Raw genomic sequence first — 18,320 nt, forward strand, 5'->3', positions numbered from 1 at the left:
GGTTCATTTTCGCATCTTGGTCATGTGTTCTAGTCCCCAATGAGCCTTTTATTACCTTTTTTTTTTGCTTAAACAATTTATTACTTTCACATCTTTTATAACCTTCCTTTTTTGCTTAACAATTCATTTCTTTTATTTGATTTTTTATATTGAAATTTCTAAAATTAGTATATAACTTCATTTCCTTAATTATATGTATTAATGTAGTTTAGTTGTGTAACTTTTATTTGGTGAAATTCATTTTTTTGTTAAAATATTTTTTCCAAAGTTAAATAATTTAATTGTTAAAAAATAGAAGTAAATAATTTGTTGCTCTTTCTTTTCTTAAACAAAATGTTTTCAACTTTTTTAAAATTACATCCGGATTTAGTGGGAGCTCCACGGGCTCTCTGGAAATTGGGTGAGAAATAAAAAAAATAAAAAATTACAAAGTGTTGACTTTAAAATAACTTCATTTTGTGATCGTCAAAAAAAAAATAGAAGCCACCAAGTCCGGCTGGTCATGTCGAATACTACTTATACTATTGGTTATAGTCGTTGCAAATTGACCCTCTTTGTATAAAATTCTAGAATCCACCACTGGTCACTGTCTTATGTGTCTTGGATGGTACATTTCTAAGTGCATGTGAGGCTTGTGATGAATAGTCATGAGTGAAACGTGAGGTCCATCTGAGCTTCTGATGAATGGATTTGTGGAGTTTCGTTAGTTATGCGATATGACAAATTTCATTAGTTCTTTGATTTTTTTTTATTTTTTTTTGCTTTTCCTTAAAAAGAATTACTGAAATGTTTCCTATATAACAATATCAACCCAACTAAATTAAATCTCGACGTGGCAATGTACACCTAGCTCTATAAATGGGCTAGTCACAGGCTAGGGGTGACCAACCCTCCGAACCGTATAGACTTCTTAGTAATGTCATGAGATCCTAGAAAGGAATATGCAGCTCTTTTTTTTGTGATTTTAATTTCCTCAAAACTAAGGTTTATTAAAATAAAGTAAATGAGTTGCATAGTAAAGTAAAACTTAAAAGAAATATAAAAAAGAATAAAGGAAAAATTGGGGAGGAAGTATCTCTAATGTGAATTACCAAATTTGTGGATGCGAGACAAGACAAAAAAGGGAAACAAAAGAAACGTAAGATCGACTTTGTTCACAATTAGAATGTGTGTGCTTCCTATTACTTGCTTTTTCATGCTTAGTGAAGATGCTTTTTATTGGACTTTAATGTTTCAAATGGTATGAAAACCTTCACTTAATTAAACTCTTTGTTTTGTCTTCTCAAATCGGTGCTAGCCATGATTTTAGTCCTAACAAACTTGCTTCTTCTCTTTGTAGTTCTTGTTTCATGCAATGGAGAAGATAAAAAAATATATTTGGTTCTATTGGAGGGTGATCCTGTTGCATTTCATCAGCTTAAAACATTTTCAGAACAAGGGAACAAGCTTGATGCAAATAGGTATTCAAAAAATTTATACACTTTCCAATATGATAATTGAGGTGTGTACGAGTTTACAATTTTATTTAGGAAACAAAAAAAAAATGCTTGCTAGCTATATGAGTTTAAACAATCTTCCTTACTCCTAATTAACAATATTGTATCCCAAATCCCTTAATATTAGTATGTTTTTGTGTCACGTAAAATACCTTTTTTTTTATGTAACAATTTAGAAACATCTCACGAGTCGGAATTTTATTTTATATATTTAGGGAAGAATCGAAGGCTTATGCAAACGAGTTGACAAAATCCCATGATGAATTTCTGCAAAGTTATTTGGAGACAGGGAGCTATGACAAGATTTACAGCTTCAAACACATCGTAAATGGCGTTGCAGTCCACACTACTCCATCTCAGGTATTTACCATCTTCAAACTATTACTTATCTAACTCCACATGATCTTCACTTATTTGCTAATTATATCTTATTTCACCAAAGAAAATGTAACCAAATTATCAATAATAAAGTATATATATATATATATATATATACTAGTCTCTGGGAACGTGCATTGTACGTTTGTCTTAAAATACTTAATTCAAAGTTTGTATTGCAAATGATAAATTTTAAATGAAAAATATATTATTGGACTTTCTTTGTGCTATAAAATAAAATCAAAACATCAAAAAAAATAAGAAGTAACAACTCATAAATTGAGGATACAAAATTTTGCAAATTTGATACTACTTTAGTGACATAAATAGTACTTTAATTTAAATAAATACATGCTAATAATGCTATAGTAGAAGTGTTTGTCTCCTAAAATTAACCATGATGCATGACAAATAAAAACTAAATAGATACATATGTCGAATCGCATCATGATCAATCCAAATGCAGTTAGAAGTCATTGAACCTTATTGTTACTCAAACATTTGAATATTAAAAATGTGTAGAAAAAATTTGGGGAGATGATAAGTATCTGAAACTGAAGATGGTGGAGAAGAAGACTCAAAAAGTTTTGATCATTTTAACCAAATGAAATAGTTGATATGGCTTGCTTATAATTAGATATTAGGAATAGTAGAAAAGACTCATTTGATTATGAGTAATAGAAAATACCCAATTTATTTGAGATGTTTTTATTTTAAAAAAAATATTATAGAAATGATAATACTACATTAGATGGAAGTAAGCAAAAATATATTTGTATAACAAGAAAAGAAATATATCTTGTCCTGAGCAAAATATCCGAAGCTAGAAGATCAATTAGTTTTTTATGGAAAATAAAAATTTTAGTAGAAAGAAAAGAAAAGGAATACAGTGCTCAAATGTTGACTCTTTGTGCTTTTATAAAGGAGTCTATAACAGAGAAACGAAAACAGTATACATTAATATAACATTTTAATGGTGGAAACTCAAAACACCAAATAAATGATATATATATATATATATGTTGCACAATAACTACCTACAGTTATGAAAGACAGATGAAGCTATTTCTGCAAATAACTGGCCAACAGTAATAAATGGCAGATGAACAATTGTTTCCACTATCAGGTTATTGACTGAATATTTAATTATTCATTAGTAGAAGGCTTTCTTAAGGATAAAATGGTCCACTAAATTTAATGAGCATTTTAGTAAAGTATTATAATTAATATTTAAGTAATAGTATAGGGGTAAAATGATAATCCAACTTTGAAATTAGGTTTTTTCCACTTTTATATATATATATATATATGCTTGTTTGTTTTTTAAAATTTAGAGTATTAGTTAGTGATAGTAACACTAGCAACGTTTGACCAACTCCATTGAAGTGATAATTTACCAAACTCACTACAACTATAGAATTAGCAACTCTTTACCAAGTATACTATTGTTTGTTTGTTTCAAAAATGGCAGTAACTTAATTTTGATGTTGGAAACTTTTGACCTTAAGTTTAGCAAACATCTTAACTTTCTCGTCAAAGATATTTTATTTGTTGGTGAAGTTTTAAAACTTGTTTGGCTCACCGAAACAATAATTACTATGCCCCAATTCCAACAAGTTGAGGTTGATAATATGAATCATCACTCACCATGTATTTTTCATTTCAATTACTCTCATGCCAATATTATAAAAAATAAAACTAAAACGTAAAAATTAATAAAGTTCTCTAAAGAATCTCTAATGAAAATAATAGTCCCCTTGAAAATTCTCTCTTTACAAAAGCCTTCTACTTAAAAAAAGGGTAATAATAGAGCCAATGTGCGGCACCACCATGAACAACTCCGGCAACACCAGACAGTAGGGAATTTCACCTATGGAAGACAAAGAATTGAAGAACTTAGGGACAAAGAAAGGTGCATATTGGAGCCTATGATTATAGACATGCCATTGTCGATTTTAACCAGGAATCAAACTTCAGTTATGTATGCTCCAAAAGACTCATGAGTTTCACATGATCTTTGATGAGGTCTTTAGATCTTGATCTAAATGAAGAAATTGCTTTGTCCCAGTATGAGTCCTCCTACCTGAATTCAAATACCACCTTTTCAATTGGACTATCTACGACAAGTTCAAGCTCAGGCTGGCACACCAATGAAGAAGGATCTTTCCACTCCTCATATGGCTAGTGTTGGTGGAAGTCTATCTAACAAAAAACCTCTAAAACACTTTGTATGGGTTAGATTAGAGGGTGAAGGATTATGCCTAGAGGGATACGAACAAAAATTGAAGTACAAGGGAGGTACAGATTATGTGGCTTCAAGGACATACAGCTCCAAATGCAAGGTTGAGACAAGAAAGCAATCAATATCAAAGCACAAAGGGGGGAGAAGGAAAAAAATATTATCGAAAAAGATAGCCAAGCCCCTGCCAAAACAAGATGGAGCACATATCACAAGTACAAGACAAGAACAAAAGCTTGGAAATGGAAAAAAGTAGTATGGTAAATTCAACTTCTAGAAAGAAGAGAAGAAATACAAATGGGAAGGAAGTTAAGAACAACAATCTTAAGGAATCAACTATAGTGCAGGAACAAAGAACAACAATCTTAAGGAATCAGCAGGAACAAACAAATAAAAAACTAAGTTCCCATACAAAATTAGTTGAGGTCAAGGAATTAGATGATAAACAGCTGAAAAGGAATAAAAAAGAAAGAAAGAAAAAGAGGACCAACACCTTCTTAAAAGTAAAGAGCATTCTTTGGAAAAAACAGAAACCAAGGCAAATGACAGAGGAAAATATTAGGGAGACTTTTGGAGCTGTAGAAAAGGAAGATAACACTTCATCAATTAGAATCACAAACAAAATAACTAACAACAAAAAGTAATCCAAGAAAGAGCAAAGTCATAGGCAACAACAAATAAAGGGACAAAGGGATAAGAAAAACTCCATGATAGACAGTAACCGATGAGCAACCATTGCATGAATCAAACATCGTTGTTCATTAAATCTAGTTTTTATACTATGGTGTCATCCTTTGAGATTGTAGAACCATGCTCGCTTGAAGACTGAAGACATTCACAATTGCGCCTAAACATTTCGCAGATCTAGAAGTCAACTTATCCAAATAAATCTCATTTATTCTCCATGATCACGACCACTAACCCCTAATGGGAAAGACCCAATTGTCGAGAACCTTGTGATCATGAGATAAACTCTATGATCACATTGTACTAGTTGACAAAAGAAAATTTATAATTTCAAATCTATTCAAAAAAAATTAATAATATGCCCAGTGATCTAATTGTGCTAAAATTCATCATAGCCCTCAGATCCTAACCCAAACGATCTTAACAAGGCTCCAATGATAATATTTATATGGCTCAAACATGAAGTGGATTGTAAAATACTCTAAACGAAGGGAGGTGAGTTGTCATATATATAGTAAACATTAAATTTGGAAGCCATGAATTTAAAAATTTAAGTGCTAAGAACCTAAATCTTGAACTCATCATGTTTTAATCCTGATCCTCCTTTGGAATTAAATTTTATCAGCTTTCTTATTTGTAATATTGAACAATTTTAGATTCAAAAGTTGAAGAATGCCCCAAGAGTGAAGTTGTTGGAGGAAGACAGGAGGTTTAAACAGATGACTACTTACACTCCACAATTTTTGGGGATACCTGCAGTATGGACACAAGAAGGAGGAGAGAGAAATGCCGGTGAAGGAATTGTGATCGGTTTTATTGATTCAGGCATTAACCCAGAGCACCCCAGCTTTGCGTATGATCCGACAATAAATAATTCTTTTACTGATAGCTTTTCTGGAGCTTGTGAGGAAGGTCCTTTATTTCCCCAGACTTCCTGCAATGGTAAAATAGTATCTGCGAGGTATTTCTCAGCTGGAGCACAAACTACTACAGCACTTAATGACTCCATGGATATTCTCTCACCCTTTGATGCTGTTGGACATGGCAGGTAAAATGCATATTGACTTGTACTTTGATATCTATTAATCTACGTCAATATTTCATCAGTATGTATCTAAAATGGAACTTTGATTCTATTTATCAATAAGTTTCATAATCCAAAACTAAAAAGGATGCATGATCGAAATTCGACAAGAGTTTCCCTATTGACAACCTTTTAACCTTGTCTTATAACCATTATATAAGCATTAAGAAAGTCAAAGAACATCACAAAATTCATTACTCAATTTTAAAGTCATACAAGATATGAAGCTTTCAAGTAGACACTTTTCAACATTTAAAAATTCAAAGTCACATGATCAACATTCAAATCACTCATCAAACATGTGAAACAAGCACCCGGTCCGCTCATCTACACTCGCATTTTATCACAAAATCATTCAGTTAATCATTCAAGCATTACATTAAACACCCTAAAGTCATGCAATTTGCTAAAATACACTTGAGTCTCAACTTTTCTTGTCCTTGAGCAAAAATTCAATCTTCTCAAACCAACAAGTTTGCTCAAGAGCGTCAATATCTACATAATAGTACTAATTCATAAAAAATATACTCAATAAGTTCAACTTACCATAATTGACTTAGGCCATACACATCCCATTTTATAATTCAATAGTCAAAAATTGTGGACTAGTTTTGAGGTATTCTTTGGTTCATAAAATGATATATATGATCATTTATGACTATTCAATTCATCACCCAGTGTTGTTAAAAAGCGCTCGCTTAAAGCGAGAAGCGAAGCAAGGCGACAAGACGACGCTCTAATGCCTTAAAGCGAGGTGATATTGAAAAAGCGTGCTCTTTTGGGTAGAAGCGAGAAGCGCGCTTTTTATAAAAGAGAGAAAAAGCTCGCTTAACTCGCTTAATTGAAATAGAGCGCTACTAGGGTATTTTTTTTAATTTCTGTAAAAATACTTACAGATAATTAATCCAATTACTTTCACTCCTATCAACTACTACTATGACTGCTACTGAAGGTTAGTTCTTCTCTTCTTCTTTCCTCTCTTCTCTTCTTCTCTTCTTCTTTTTCTGTTTATCTTCTGCGCGACTATTGCTGAAGGTAATTAGGTTTTTTTTCTTTCAATTTTCTGTTTGTAATGCTACTTTCCAAGGGAGAGACTGCATCCCTTTCCTTTGGTAGCTCGTTTGGTTTCCCAAGGATAGCGATAGCTGGGGCAAAGCCCACTTAAGTTGTTCTTTTTTCCCCTGATTTGAGGTTCTCAGTATGCTCTGTTTGTAATGCTGTGTGTATGCTCTGTTTTTATTGTTTTGCTGCCAGCTGCTCTGTTCTGTCTCTATTTCTTTTTTCCTTTGTTTTTTTGTTGTTTTGACTTCTGTGATTGAGTTACTGTTATGAATTGTGAGGATTATTGATATCTATTTACTTTTTAATCTAAGAATTGGAAGATTTGCTTAATATGTTACCTCTATTGAGTTTTTGATTATTTATCTATACATATTTAATATTTTTTATTTTTATACTAAATAGCGTTTTTTCTAAAAAAAAAAAAGCATGCGCTTCACTTCACCCTTCTCACTTCTGTGAAGCGAGCCTCGTCGCTTTTTTCCGCTTATTGCTTCTTAAAACACTACCCACATCATCTCTAGTCTCTATGACATGAAAAATAGAAAAATATCGAGACAAGGTCCGACTATACCCAAGTATATAACAATAAACCACTTGCCACCACAAAATAAAGTGGAGGTCACCAAAAATAATTGAGAAAGTGAAAGAGATGCCTAGCACGTATTAGCATCACCTAGATAATCAATACTTGGGTCCACCATAGGAGTACACTGTACACCCTCCCTTACCAACTAACCCCATAAATTCACTTAAATTTATATATGATCACATAAATGCAATTGGGATGGTGAAATTACCTCAAGTGAACAAAATCTTGAAACTCAATAGTGAGGTGTTCTTTACCAACTTGAGGATTCAAGCAAGAATCTAGAGATTTCAAGGTTATACATTGTAGTACTAGTGTTAAGGAGTAGTAATAATTCAAAAACACACTAAAAAGTTACCTTGTTTGATGGGGAGAATGTAGAAATGGCCATCGGAGAGTTCTGAGAGAGGAAATTTCTAGAGAGAAGTTGAGAAGAGGAAGTGAGGTTCTATATATTCTTGAGAGAAGAAAATATCTACAACCACTTTTTTTCTTATACCCAGCTAACTACACTTAACCATCTAACTCCCATAATTAATTTGGGACCCACATCTAACTAACATCACACATACAAAGCTAATACCACTATTAACTAACTCATTATTTACACCACATACACCATATTATTTACACCATGTGCATATGTGTGCACAACACATGTTATCATCTAATACTCCCCCTCAAGTTGGGGGGTGCAGAATATCTAGCACTCCCAATTTGGTCATCAAATATGAATGTTGTTGTCTGTTGGCCCCTTTGTCAATAGGTCTGCTTGCTGATCACCTGTGCTTAAGAACTCAGCTCTGATTGTTCCTTCCTTTATTTTATCTCTTATGAAGTGGCAATCAATTTTTATGTGTTTAGTACGTTCATGGTATACTGGATTTGCAACCAACTGGATTGATGACTTACTATCACTCCAAATCTTCACTGGTTGGTGTACCTGTACTCCCATCTCCTTAAATAGCCACAACAACCAAGTGACTTCTGTTGCTATTGCTGCCATGCTTCTATACTCAACCTTAGCTGAGCTTTTTGACACTGTTTGTTATTTCTTTGATTTCCAAGAGATCAATGATTCTCCAAACTTCACTACATACCCTGTGATGGACCTTCTTGTGTTTGGGCATGTTGCCCAGTCTGAATCACACCAGCAAGTCAACTTTTGTATCTGTTATGATCTGAAGATGAGGCCTTGTCTTGGTGCATTTTTGAGGTACTTGACCACTCTAATGGTTGCCTCTCAATGTGATATTTTTGTCTCTTGCATAAATTGCCTCAGTGTATGAACTGCAAAACTGATACCAGGTCTTATAATGGTGACATAGAGGAGTTTACCTATTAGCCTTTGATATTTTGCAGCATACTCTAAGACTTCATCACCCTTGACTCTAACAATCCTGTCATACTCCACAGTGGTCAGCTTGCTTCCAGCTTCTAATGGTGTGGCAGCTGGTCTTGTACCTGCTAGGCCCATTTTTGATATGAGCTCTAATATGTACTTCCTCTGATTAAGGATGATACCAGGCTGTGATCTCAAGACTTTAATCCCAAGAAAGTATTTAAGCTCCCCTAGGTCCTTGACTCTAAAGTCATGATGCAAAATCCTTTTGGCTTCTTCTATAAGAATACTGCTATTTCTAGTGATGAGTAAGTCATCTGCATACACTAGAATTATTACAATATGAATACCTGATTTCTTTTTTAATAGAGAGTAATCATGTGCACTTTGTGTGAACCCTACAGATACCAAAGCATTAGTCAGCTTTATGTTCCATTGCCTTGATGCTTGTTTTAGGCCATATAAAGACTTCAACAGCTTATTTATTTTGGTCTCCCGCTGTCTCTTGAAACCTTCTGGCAGCTCCATATATACTTCTTCATACAGGTCTCCCTGTAAGAATGCATTGTACATATCCATTTGATGAAGATTCCAACCCTTTGATGCTACTAGTGCAATCACAGACCTCACAGTAATTATTTTGGCCACTGGAGAGAAGGTTTCATGATAGTCAAGGCCTTCCTTTTGGCTATACCCCTTTGCCACTAATCTTGCCTTGAATCTTTCAACATCACCATTTGCTTTATACTTGATCTTATACTCCCATTTTGAGTCTACTGCATTCTTCCCATTTGGGAGGTCAACAATCTTCCAAGTATGATTTTCTTCCAAAGCCTTGATTTCTTGCTTCATGGCTTTTATCCATTTGCTGTCTTTTGAGGCTTCCTTGAAGGTTTTTGGTTCAGACAGATTTGAGAATTTGGCCAAATAACTCTTGTACTGATTTGATGTTGCTGCATATGACATGTATTTATTCATAGGATAAGTGCTAGTTCCATTATGGCTAGCATTGGAAATGTAGGCATTCAACCACCCAGGCCTTTTAGTGATCCTAGTTGGTCTTGCATTCACAACAGGAGGAGTAACAACCTGCAATGGAGTTTGTTCAACAGGAGTAGCATCATGATCAGCAATAGCAATAAAATTTGGTGGCTCAATCTCTGTTGGTACTTCTGGTGCAAGAGCAGGAAGAGCATCTGTTGAAGGATTACCACTATTGTCAGGTGCTAGTGGCCCCCTTGCTCCTACTGGTGTGGATTTAGGAGGATGAGGCTGGACTTGTAAATCAGAATAGGTGATAGTTGGCCTTGTTGAAGAAATAGGTCAGGACCTGAGTCTAAGGTGCTGAGAAAAGGAAACTCAGCTTCTCTGAATACCACATCTCTGCTAACAAAAAACTTATTAATAGCTAAGTCAAGGACAATGTAACCCTTTTGTATTTTTGAGAATCCCATGAGAACAGCTGTTGTGGCTCTGGAGGCAAGCTTGTCAGATCTTGGTAGTGCAGTGACAAAACATAGGCAACCAATGGCTCTAAGATGATCAATGGTAGCCTTCTTATGAAACAACAATTCATAAGGAGCCTGACCTTGTAGAATAGTTGATGGTAGCCTTTTCATGAGATAGACTGCAACCTTGACACAGAAACCCCAATATTTAGTAGGGAAATGAGCCTGGAATTTGACTGCCCTGGCCATTTCTAGAATTTGTCTATGCTTTATTTCAACCACCCTATTCTGCTGGGAGGTATATGGACAACTGCTTTGATGAACTATGCCTAAGCTATGGAATAATTCATAGCACTGTGAGTTGAAGAATTCAGTACCATTATCAGATCTAACAATTTTGATTCCATAATTGAACTGAGTGTTAACATAAGAAACAAATTGTCTCAAAATAATAATTACTTCAGTCTTCAACTGTAACAGATAGATCCAAGCATACCTTGTGTGATCATCAACAATAGTGAGGAAATAGTTTGTTCTATCAAATGTAGGGGTTTTATAAGGACCCCATAGGTCTAAGTGAATCAACTCAAAAGACTTATTAGTTCTAGAATTAATTAAGGGAAATTGCAATCTAGTTTGTTTTGCCATGGAGCAAATTTTACAGTGGTTATGAGTATTGACATCAATCTTATTTATGAATTCTGGTATGTTTTTCATGGTAGAGATGGAAGGATGATCCAGTCTCATTTGCCATAAGTTGCATCTCTCATCAACAGCTGCTAGGTAGGCCTGTTTTACACTTCCTTTCTGCTCTGTATCTTCATCTGACCCTTCAAAAATATATAAACCTCCTTGCAATCTACCAATCCCCTTTACCCTGCCACTGTACAGATCCTGAAAGATACAGTGATTAGGAAAAAAATTGACTGAACAGCATAACTCCTTGGTCAATTTTGACACTGATAGAAGGTTATATTTAAAGTCTGGCACAAACAGCACATTTGATATTTTCTCCATTCCAAATAGTTCAGTATATCCAGTATGTGTGATTGGTAATGTGTCTCCATTTGGAAAATGCATTTTTAAACCTCTGCTGACATGTGTATTGTGTATGTTCTTTAGTAACTTCTTATTTGCAGTGACATGGTGGGATGCACCAGAGTCAACTATCCACTCACACTTTGCTAACTGAGATAGAAAACAAGTTATAGTACCTCTCATATGAGCTTGATACTCTTCAGAGTCCTTGCAATCTGGAGCATAGTGGCCACTCTTGCCATCTTCTCTTCTGTTATCATCAGCATATTGACTTCGGTTGTCAGTTGTGCCTGAGTGTTTCTCTTGAGAAAAACCTACATTGTTAGCAACTGTAGTATGCGTGTCTCTTCTCCATCCTTCATTGTTGTCTCTTTTGTATCTATCTTTGTATGTGTCCTTCCCCCAACCCTCACGATGGTTGTTATGCCCTTCATAGTTATCTCTCATTCTTCTGTTAAACTTATTGTCTCTTTCTGCAGGGTACCCAATGATCTTATAGCAGTCATTCTTTGTGTGGTTTCTCATGTGACAGTTCTCACAATACATGGAACTTCCCTTGTAGTTGTCCCCTTTTTTGGCCTGCATTGCTATTGGATTAGACCTTTCAGTATTTGCCTGCTGAATTTCATCTTGCACTATCAAGGCATATGCCTGATTCACAATTGGTGTAGTGGACTTCATCAAAATTTGCCTCTTTGCCTGATCATATGACTCGTTCAAACCGCTTAAAAACTACATTAATCTTTGTTGTTGTAAGTACTCAATATAGTCTTTCGATTTTGGATAACCACAATTTGGAGAGGGGCTATCACATCAAATTCACTCCACAGTTCCTTCAACTTGGAGAAATACACAGACACTAGGTCAACCCCTTGCTTAAGATTCGCAGTTGTTGTGTGTATTTGAAAAATCCTTACACGATTCACCTCATCGAAACTCTCCGTCAAGTCTTCCAAAACTAGATGTGCATCTAATGCATATACGATACCACTGAGTAGGTTTTCCGACATTATGTTCATGATCCACGAAAGAACGATTGCGTTGACCGTCTCTCATTGCTCATGAAGAGACTCATCAAATGAGTCCTTTGTGCATGTGCCTGTTACAAAGCCTAATTTCTTCTTGGCCAAAAGTGAAATTCTCATGGCTCTGCTCCAAACTCCATAGTTTTCAGATTCGGTGAGTTTCACCAGTGCAAGCACGCACCCTGATGTGTCTGATGGATGCACATATAAGGAATGTCCATCTTCTACGACCATCCTTTCACGTGAAGAGTGCGGTTGTGATGAATCTTTTGGTCTTGCTAAGTGTTGACCATCCACCATTATCCCTTTCGATGTTCTTCATCTCGAGCTCTAATTGAGCTCTAATTCTTCACTGTTGTTCTTCAATTCGAGCTTCAATAGTTGATTGACTCCTTAATCCCACTCTGATACCATGTAGAAATGGCCATCAGAGAGTTCTGAGAGAGGAAATTTCTAGAGAGAAGTTAAGAATAGGAAGTGAGGTTCTGTATATTCTTGAGAGAAGAAAATATCTACAACCACTTTCTTTCTTATACCCAGCTAACTACACTTAACCATGTAACTCCCTTAATTAATATGGGACCCACATCTAACTAACATCACACATACAAAGCTAACACCACTATTAACTAACTCATTATTTACACCACATACACCATATTATTTACACCATGTGCATATATGTGCACAGCACATGTTATCATGTTATCATCTAATAGGGAAAAGTCTTTACCTGCAATATTTTCCTATTTTCTCATTTTTTGTTGGCTTAAATGTTTTGAAAAATGTTTTCCAAATCAACTTATGTTGCTAAATTTGAGGAAAATGACTTCCTTCCAAAAATTAAAGAAAATATTTTCCAAAACTCTCCTAAAACCTCAAATTATAAAAAAAAATTCTTAGCCCACCCGCACCCCAACCCTACCCATTCAAAAGTATTACAAGTAAAAAAAAATTACCCCTGACACCCATATCCCCAAGCCAGCCCCTAGTCTCCCCCCCCCCTCTCCAAAAAAATTAAAATTTTAGTTTTTGAAAAATACTTTAAATTTTAAAAAATTCAATTCAACCACCCCCTACCCCAACCACCAAGACCCCCCTCCCTCCCTCTACACACACAAAATAAATTTATTTTTGAATATTTCAAATTTTAAAAATTTTATTTTTTTTACATCACCCCTACCCCCATACTAACCCCCACCCCCAACCCCCACACACACAAAAAAAAAAGTTTATTTTTGAAATATATTTTGAATTTTGAATTTTTTTTCTTTACCCCAATCCCCACTCCGACCCCATACCATCTCCCCTCGCTCCCACAAAAAAAATTAAAAAAAAAATTTTGTAAAATATTTCAAATTTTAAAAATTTTAGTTTTTTACTACATCTCTATCCCGATCCCCTACCGGTCCCCCTCTCCCACGTCACCCAACCCAGCCCATCCCCGCCCCCCAAAAAAATTAAAAAATTAATTTTTACAAAATATTTCAAATTTTGAAAATTTTATTTTTCTTACTCCGACGACCCTATCATCCCCCCTGCCACAAAACAAAAAATTAAAAATATATTTTTTAAAAAAATCAAATTATGATTTGAAAGTTAGGATCGAAGGTGGAATTTCAGTTCGAATGTAGATTCTCGGATCGAGAGTCGGGGTCAGCTCCCAGATTGGAGATTGGAGTCGGATTCCATATCGATCATCGGGGATGGATCTTGAATCGGTCATCAGGGCCGAATTTCAATTCAGGTGTCGTGGTCAAGTCCCTAATCGATTCATGGGGTTGATTTTCATGTCAATAACTATTTTTTCTAAAAAATACTTTCCTCTTGCCAATTTGCATTACGTGAGACCCTAAGCACTGATTTTCTTTTGCTTTCAACTTTGGTCATTCTTTCCACTTCAAACACTTTCCAACTTAGACCAAGAATATTTTTTCATGCTTCATTTAATTCTTCACCCTCATGTAGGCTTCACACCCCACAACGTTACTATAGCTACTTCTTTTAACTCGTACTTAGCCCTAATTGAAGATTTAAATTTATGGAACTTACACATCTTCTCCATCAATCCTCCGTTGACACCCATTAATAGTGTTTTACTATTTCATCATACACAACTCAATAAATGTATTTAACGCTCTTAATACATCACAACAAGAAAGGACAAAGGACATGACGTAAATTGCCAAAGCAGCCTAGAAATCTACCATAACTGGCATTTTCAGTACAAAAGCAGAAGCAAACAAATAGGAACAAAAGTGTCCTTTTTAGGAAATTAACCGGACCTAGGTACAAAATAGAAAACTTATACTTGAAAAAGACCAGAGAAAAAACTGCATAATTGAAACTAGCCAAAATATGAATACCCTAACGACTTTAACTACCATGTACCACTTCTCAAGCATAGAGTATAACTGAATCCAACTTCATTTATTTATTATTGCATCATTCTTCTTCTTTAAAGGAAGGAAATTGGAAAACCTCGATTTCATGGTATTGTAGTTCTCCCAAGTCGCATCTTATTTGGGCAATTGGGACCATTGAACTATGATTTGATGAATTACCTTGTTACCTTTTTTGATCATCCTCCTGCCAAGAATATCATGAGGTTACGTATACAGAGGATCTGCCAGGTTGATGGAGGGATATGGTTGAATATAGTAGGGACTTGTTAACAAGAAATCAACTGTGAAACATGGAATATGTTGTGAACTAGTGCTTGAAGGGGGGAAAAGAGTTTGTAAGATATAGGGCCAACCATATGAAGAACTTAAAAGGGGCCATAATACTTGGCTGACAAGTTAGAAAAGGACTAGTTTGTATATTTAACTGCTTGTAAGGTTGGATTTTCAGATAAATCCACTTTTCTTCATTAAATTGTTTGTTTGTTTTATGCAGACTAGGTAGAGATACCATCCTCTACCAAGCTCAACAATATGAAATTTGAGAAGTTGAATCTTAAATTCCCTTGTAATGAGACTCATATACATCTCCTCTTTTGCTGAATCTCCTAAGAATATGTATGGGCGGGGGTTGAACATAGAGAGCCACATATGGAATTATTTGAATAGTTGAATGAAAGGTAGTATTGTACCATCACTCTGCCAATAACAAATAACTAGCCTTATCCTTTTGACTATCACAACAGAAACACCTAAAAATGTTTCCACTGTTCTGTATGATATCTCTGTCTGGTCATCTATTTGAGGGTGGTAAGCTGTAGATGTACTCAATGTCAACCCCTGCATTGTAAACATATCTTGCCAAATTTTGCTCGTAGAGACTAGATCTTTGTCACTGATATAATTTTTTGGAATCCCATGAAGTCTATACACATGATCCAAGAAGATTTGAACCATACAAGAAGAAGCAATATATAGATGGCTAATAGCCAAGAAATGGCTATAGTTGGTAAGTCGGTCTACCATCACTAAAATTGTGGTCTTCCCTGTTAACTTAGGGAGCCTATAAATAAATTCCATGCTTATGATAGACCAAACTATTTTAGGTATTTTGAGTGGTTGAAAGAGACATGGATAAGCAAAAGTATCATATTTGCTTCTTTGGCAAATTGCACATTGCCTAATGTAGTTGTTCACTTCTTCCTTAAGCCCCTTCCAATAGAAGAAGCTTCTTATCCTTTGGCAAGTGTTCTTAAGCCAGAGTTATCCCTAACTGGTATCCCATGCCAAATATGGATGATTTCTTGCCTCACAAATGACTCATTTCCCACTACCATCTTGCATTTTCTCCTAATTTTTGTGTTTACAAAAAGAGAACCCTTTCATGTTGTCTTCTTGATCATGTATTTTTATCAGAATCTCCTGAATTACAGGATCATTTTTTTCATCTCTTTTTTGATCTTTTTAAATAATTTAATCGGTTGGTAGGCAGGTACCTGGCATCTTCTTAGCAATATCTTAGACTCATTGTGCAGATATTATTTGTTCTCTGCCAGGAGAACTTCCAGATTCAGATTCGGACTACTTCTTCTTCTTCTTTCTTTTTCTTTTTCTTTCCTTTTGCTTGTTTTCCAACGAATACCTCCAGATCTGTTCAGATTTGGCCTAGATCTATTGATTTTCGACGTCGTCTCGCGGTTTTCCATTTTTCCGTCGTGAACAGTGTTTTCCGGCGTGAACAGTATTTCCGGCGTGAATCAGGTTGTTTTCAACTGGAGTTGGTACCTCCGGTTTACCTATATTTTTGTTCATACACTTATCGTTGCATTTTGCTAACTTTAAATTTTTGAATAACTTATTAATTCCTACGTATTTTCGTGACTTTAGATAGTGATGGTAGACTAAGGTCATGTTCTCATTCAGGGACGGGGTCGGGGACGAGGGTAAGGAGGGGTAAGTGGGTTAAAGGAGCGTCTAGACTGAGAGTTGGTTCTTGGAACATTGGAACGTTAACGGACAAATCCATAGAGCTGGTTAAGATCCTAAAGAATAGAAAGATTAATATATCTTGTGTCCAAGAGACCAAATGGGTAGGTTCTAAAGCTAGGGAGGTAGACGGGTATAAGCTTTGGTTTTCAGGTAGATCAAAATATAGGAATGGGGTAGGCATTTTAGTAGACAATGATCTAAGGGATCAGGTGGTGGAGGTTAGGAGAGTCAACGATAGGATGATGTCGATTAAGGTGATTGTTGAAGGAAGCACATTCAACATTATTAGTGCTTATGCGCCACAAGCGGACTTAAGAGAGGAGGATAAGAGGCGCTTTTGGGAGGATTTGGACGAGTTAGTGGGAGGTATACCACCTACTGAGAAGCTTTTCGTGGGAGGAGATTTCAATGGGCACATCGGGTCTATTTCAGGAAGGTACAATGAAGTGCATGGAGGCTTTGGCTATGGGGACAGAAATGGAGGAGGCATTTCACTTTTGGAATTCGCAAGAGCTTTTGGGTTGGTCATAGCCAATTCGAGTTTCCCAAAGAAGGAAGACCACTTGGTAACATTCCATAGTTCGGTGGCTAAGACTCAGATAGACTTTTTACTCCTGAGAAAGGTCGATAGAGGTCTGTGCAAAGACTGTAAGGTCATTCCGATAGACAACCTTACAACCTGACATAAGCTTTTGGTGATGGATTTAGGGATCAAGATGATGAGGAATAAGAGGGTCGGTGATGATCGGTCTAAGATTCGATGGAGGAGTTTGACCACTGTAAATGCCCTGGAGATGGGAGAGAAGTTGAAGGTCATGAGGGCTTGGGATAGTAATGGGGATGCGACCAGTATGTGGGATAGGACGGCTAGTTGTATTAGGACTGTGGCAAGGGAAGTGTTGGGAGTCTCGACTGGTAGTCGTAGTCGGCATCGAGGAGACTAGTGGTGGAACGAAGAAGTGCAAGAAAAGGTGGAAGCAAAGAAGATGGCGTACGCAAAGTTGATAGAAAGCATAGATGAGGTGGAGAAGTGGACGAATATGGAACTTTATAAAATAGCAAAAAAGGAGGCGAAGTCGGCGGTTTCGATGGCAAAAACAACAGCTTTTGAACGCCTTTATGCTGAACTAGAAGAGAAATGTGGGGATAGAAAATTGTTCAGGTTAGCCAGGGCGCGGGAGAGAAGGGCACGCGATGTGGACCAAGTGAAGTGCATTAAGGATGAGCATGGAAAAGTATTGGTAGATGAGACCCTCATTAAACAGAGATGGCAGTCCTATTTCCATAAACTCTTGAATGAGGAAGGGGACAGAGACTTTGTGTTGGGAGATTTAGAACATATAGGGAGGCGTCGCAATTTTGGATATTGTAGGAGTATTAAGGTCGAGGAGGTTAAGAGTGTCATTCGTAGGATGCGCTGGGGAAGAGCAACCGGATCTGACGAGATTCCTGGGGAATTTTGGAAGAGCACGAACTCGGTAGGTTTGGAGTGGTTGACTAGGTTATTTAATGTCATCTTTAAAACGGCAATGATGCCTGAAGAA

The 18,320-nt window shown here is 36.0% G+C and overlaps 1 protein-coding gene across 1 annotated transcript in view; it reads left to right on the forward strand.

The window, feature by feature from the left end:
• Window positions 1-1,299: 1,299 nt before the first annotated feature.
• The window catches only part of LOC129894715 (subtilisin-like protease SBT2.4), a 57,492-nt gene continuing 40,471 nt past the window's right edge, over window positions 1,300-18,320 (forward strand). Inside the window, exons 1-3 of the mRNA XM_055970371.1 lie at window positions 1,300-1,460; window positions 1,712-1,856; window positions 5,457-5,848. Of these exons, the coding sequence (XP_055826346.1) occupies window positions 1,300-1,460; window positions 1,712-1,856; window positions 5,457-5,848 (698 nt within the window). The remainder of the gene's footprint in view (window positions 1,461-1,711; window positions 1,857-5,456; window positions 5,849-18,320) is intronic.

The sequence above is a fragment of the Solanum dulcamara genome, chromosome 7 (assembly GCF_947179165.1).
Source record: "Solanum dulcamara chromosome 7, daSolDulc1.2, whole genome shotgun sequence".
Taxonomy (NCBI): Eukaryota; Viridiplantae; Streptophyta; class Magnoliopsida; order Solanales; family Solanaceae; genus Solanum; species Solanum dulcamara.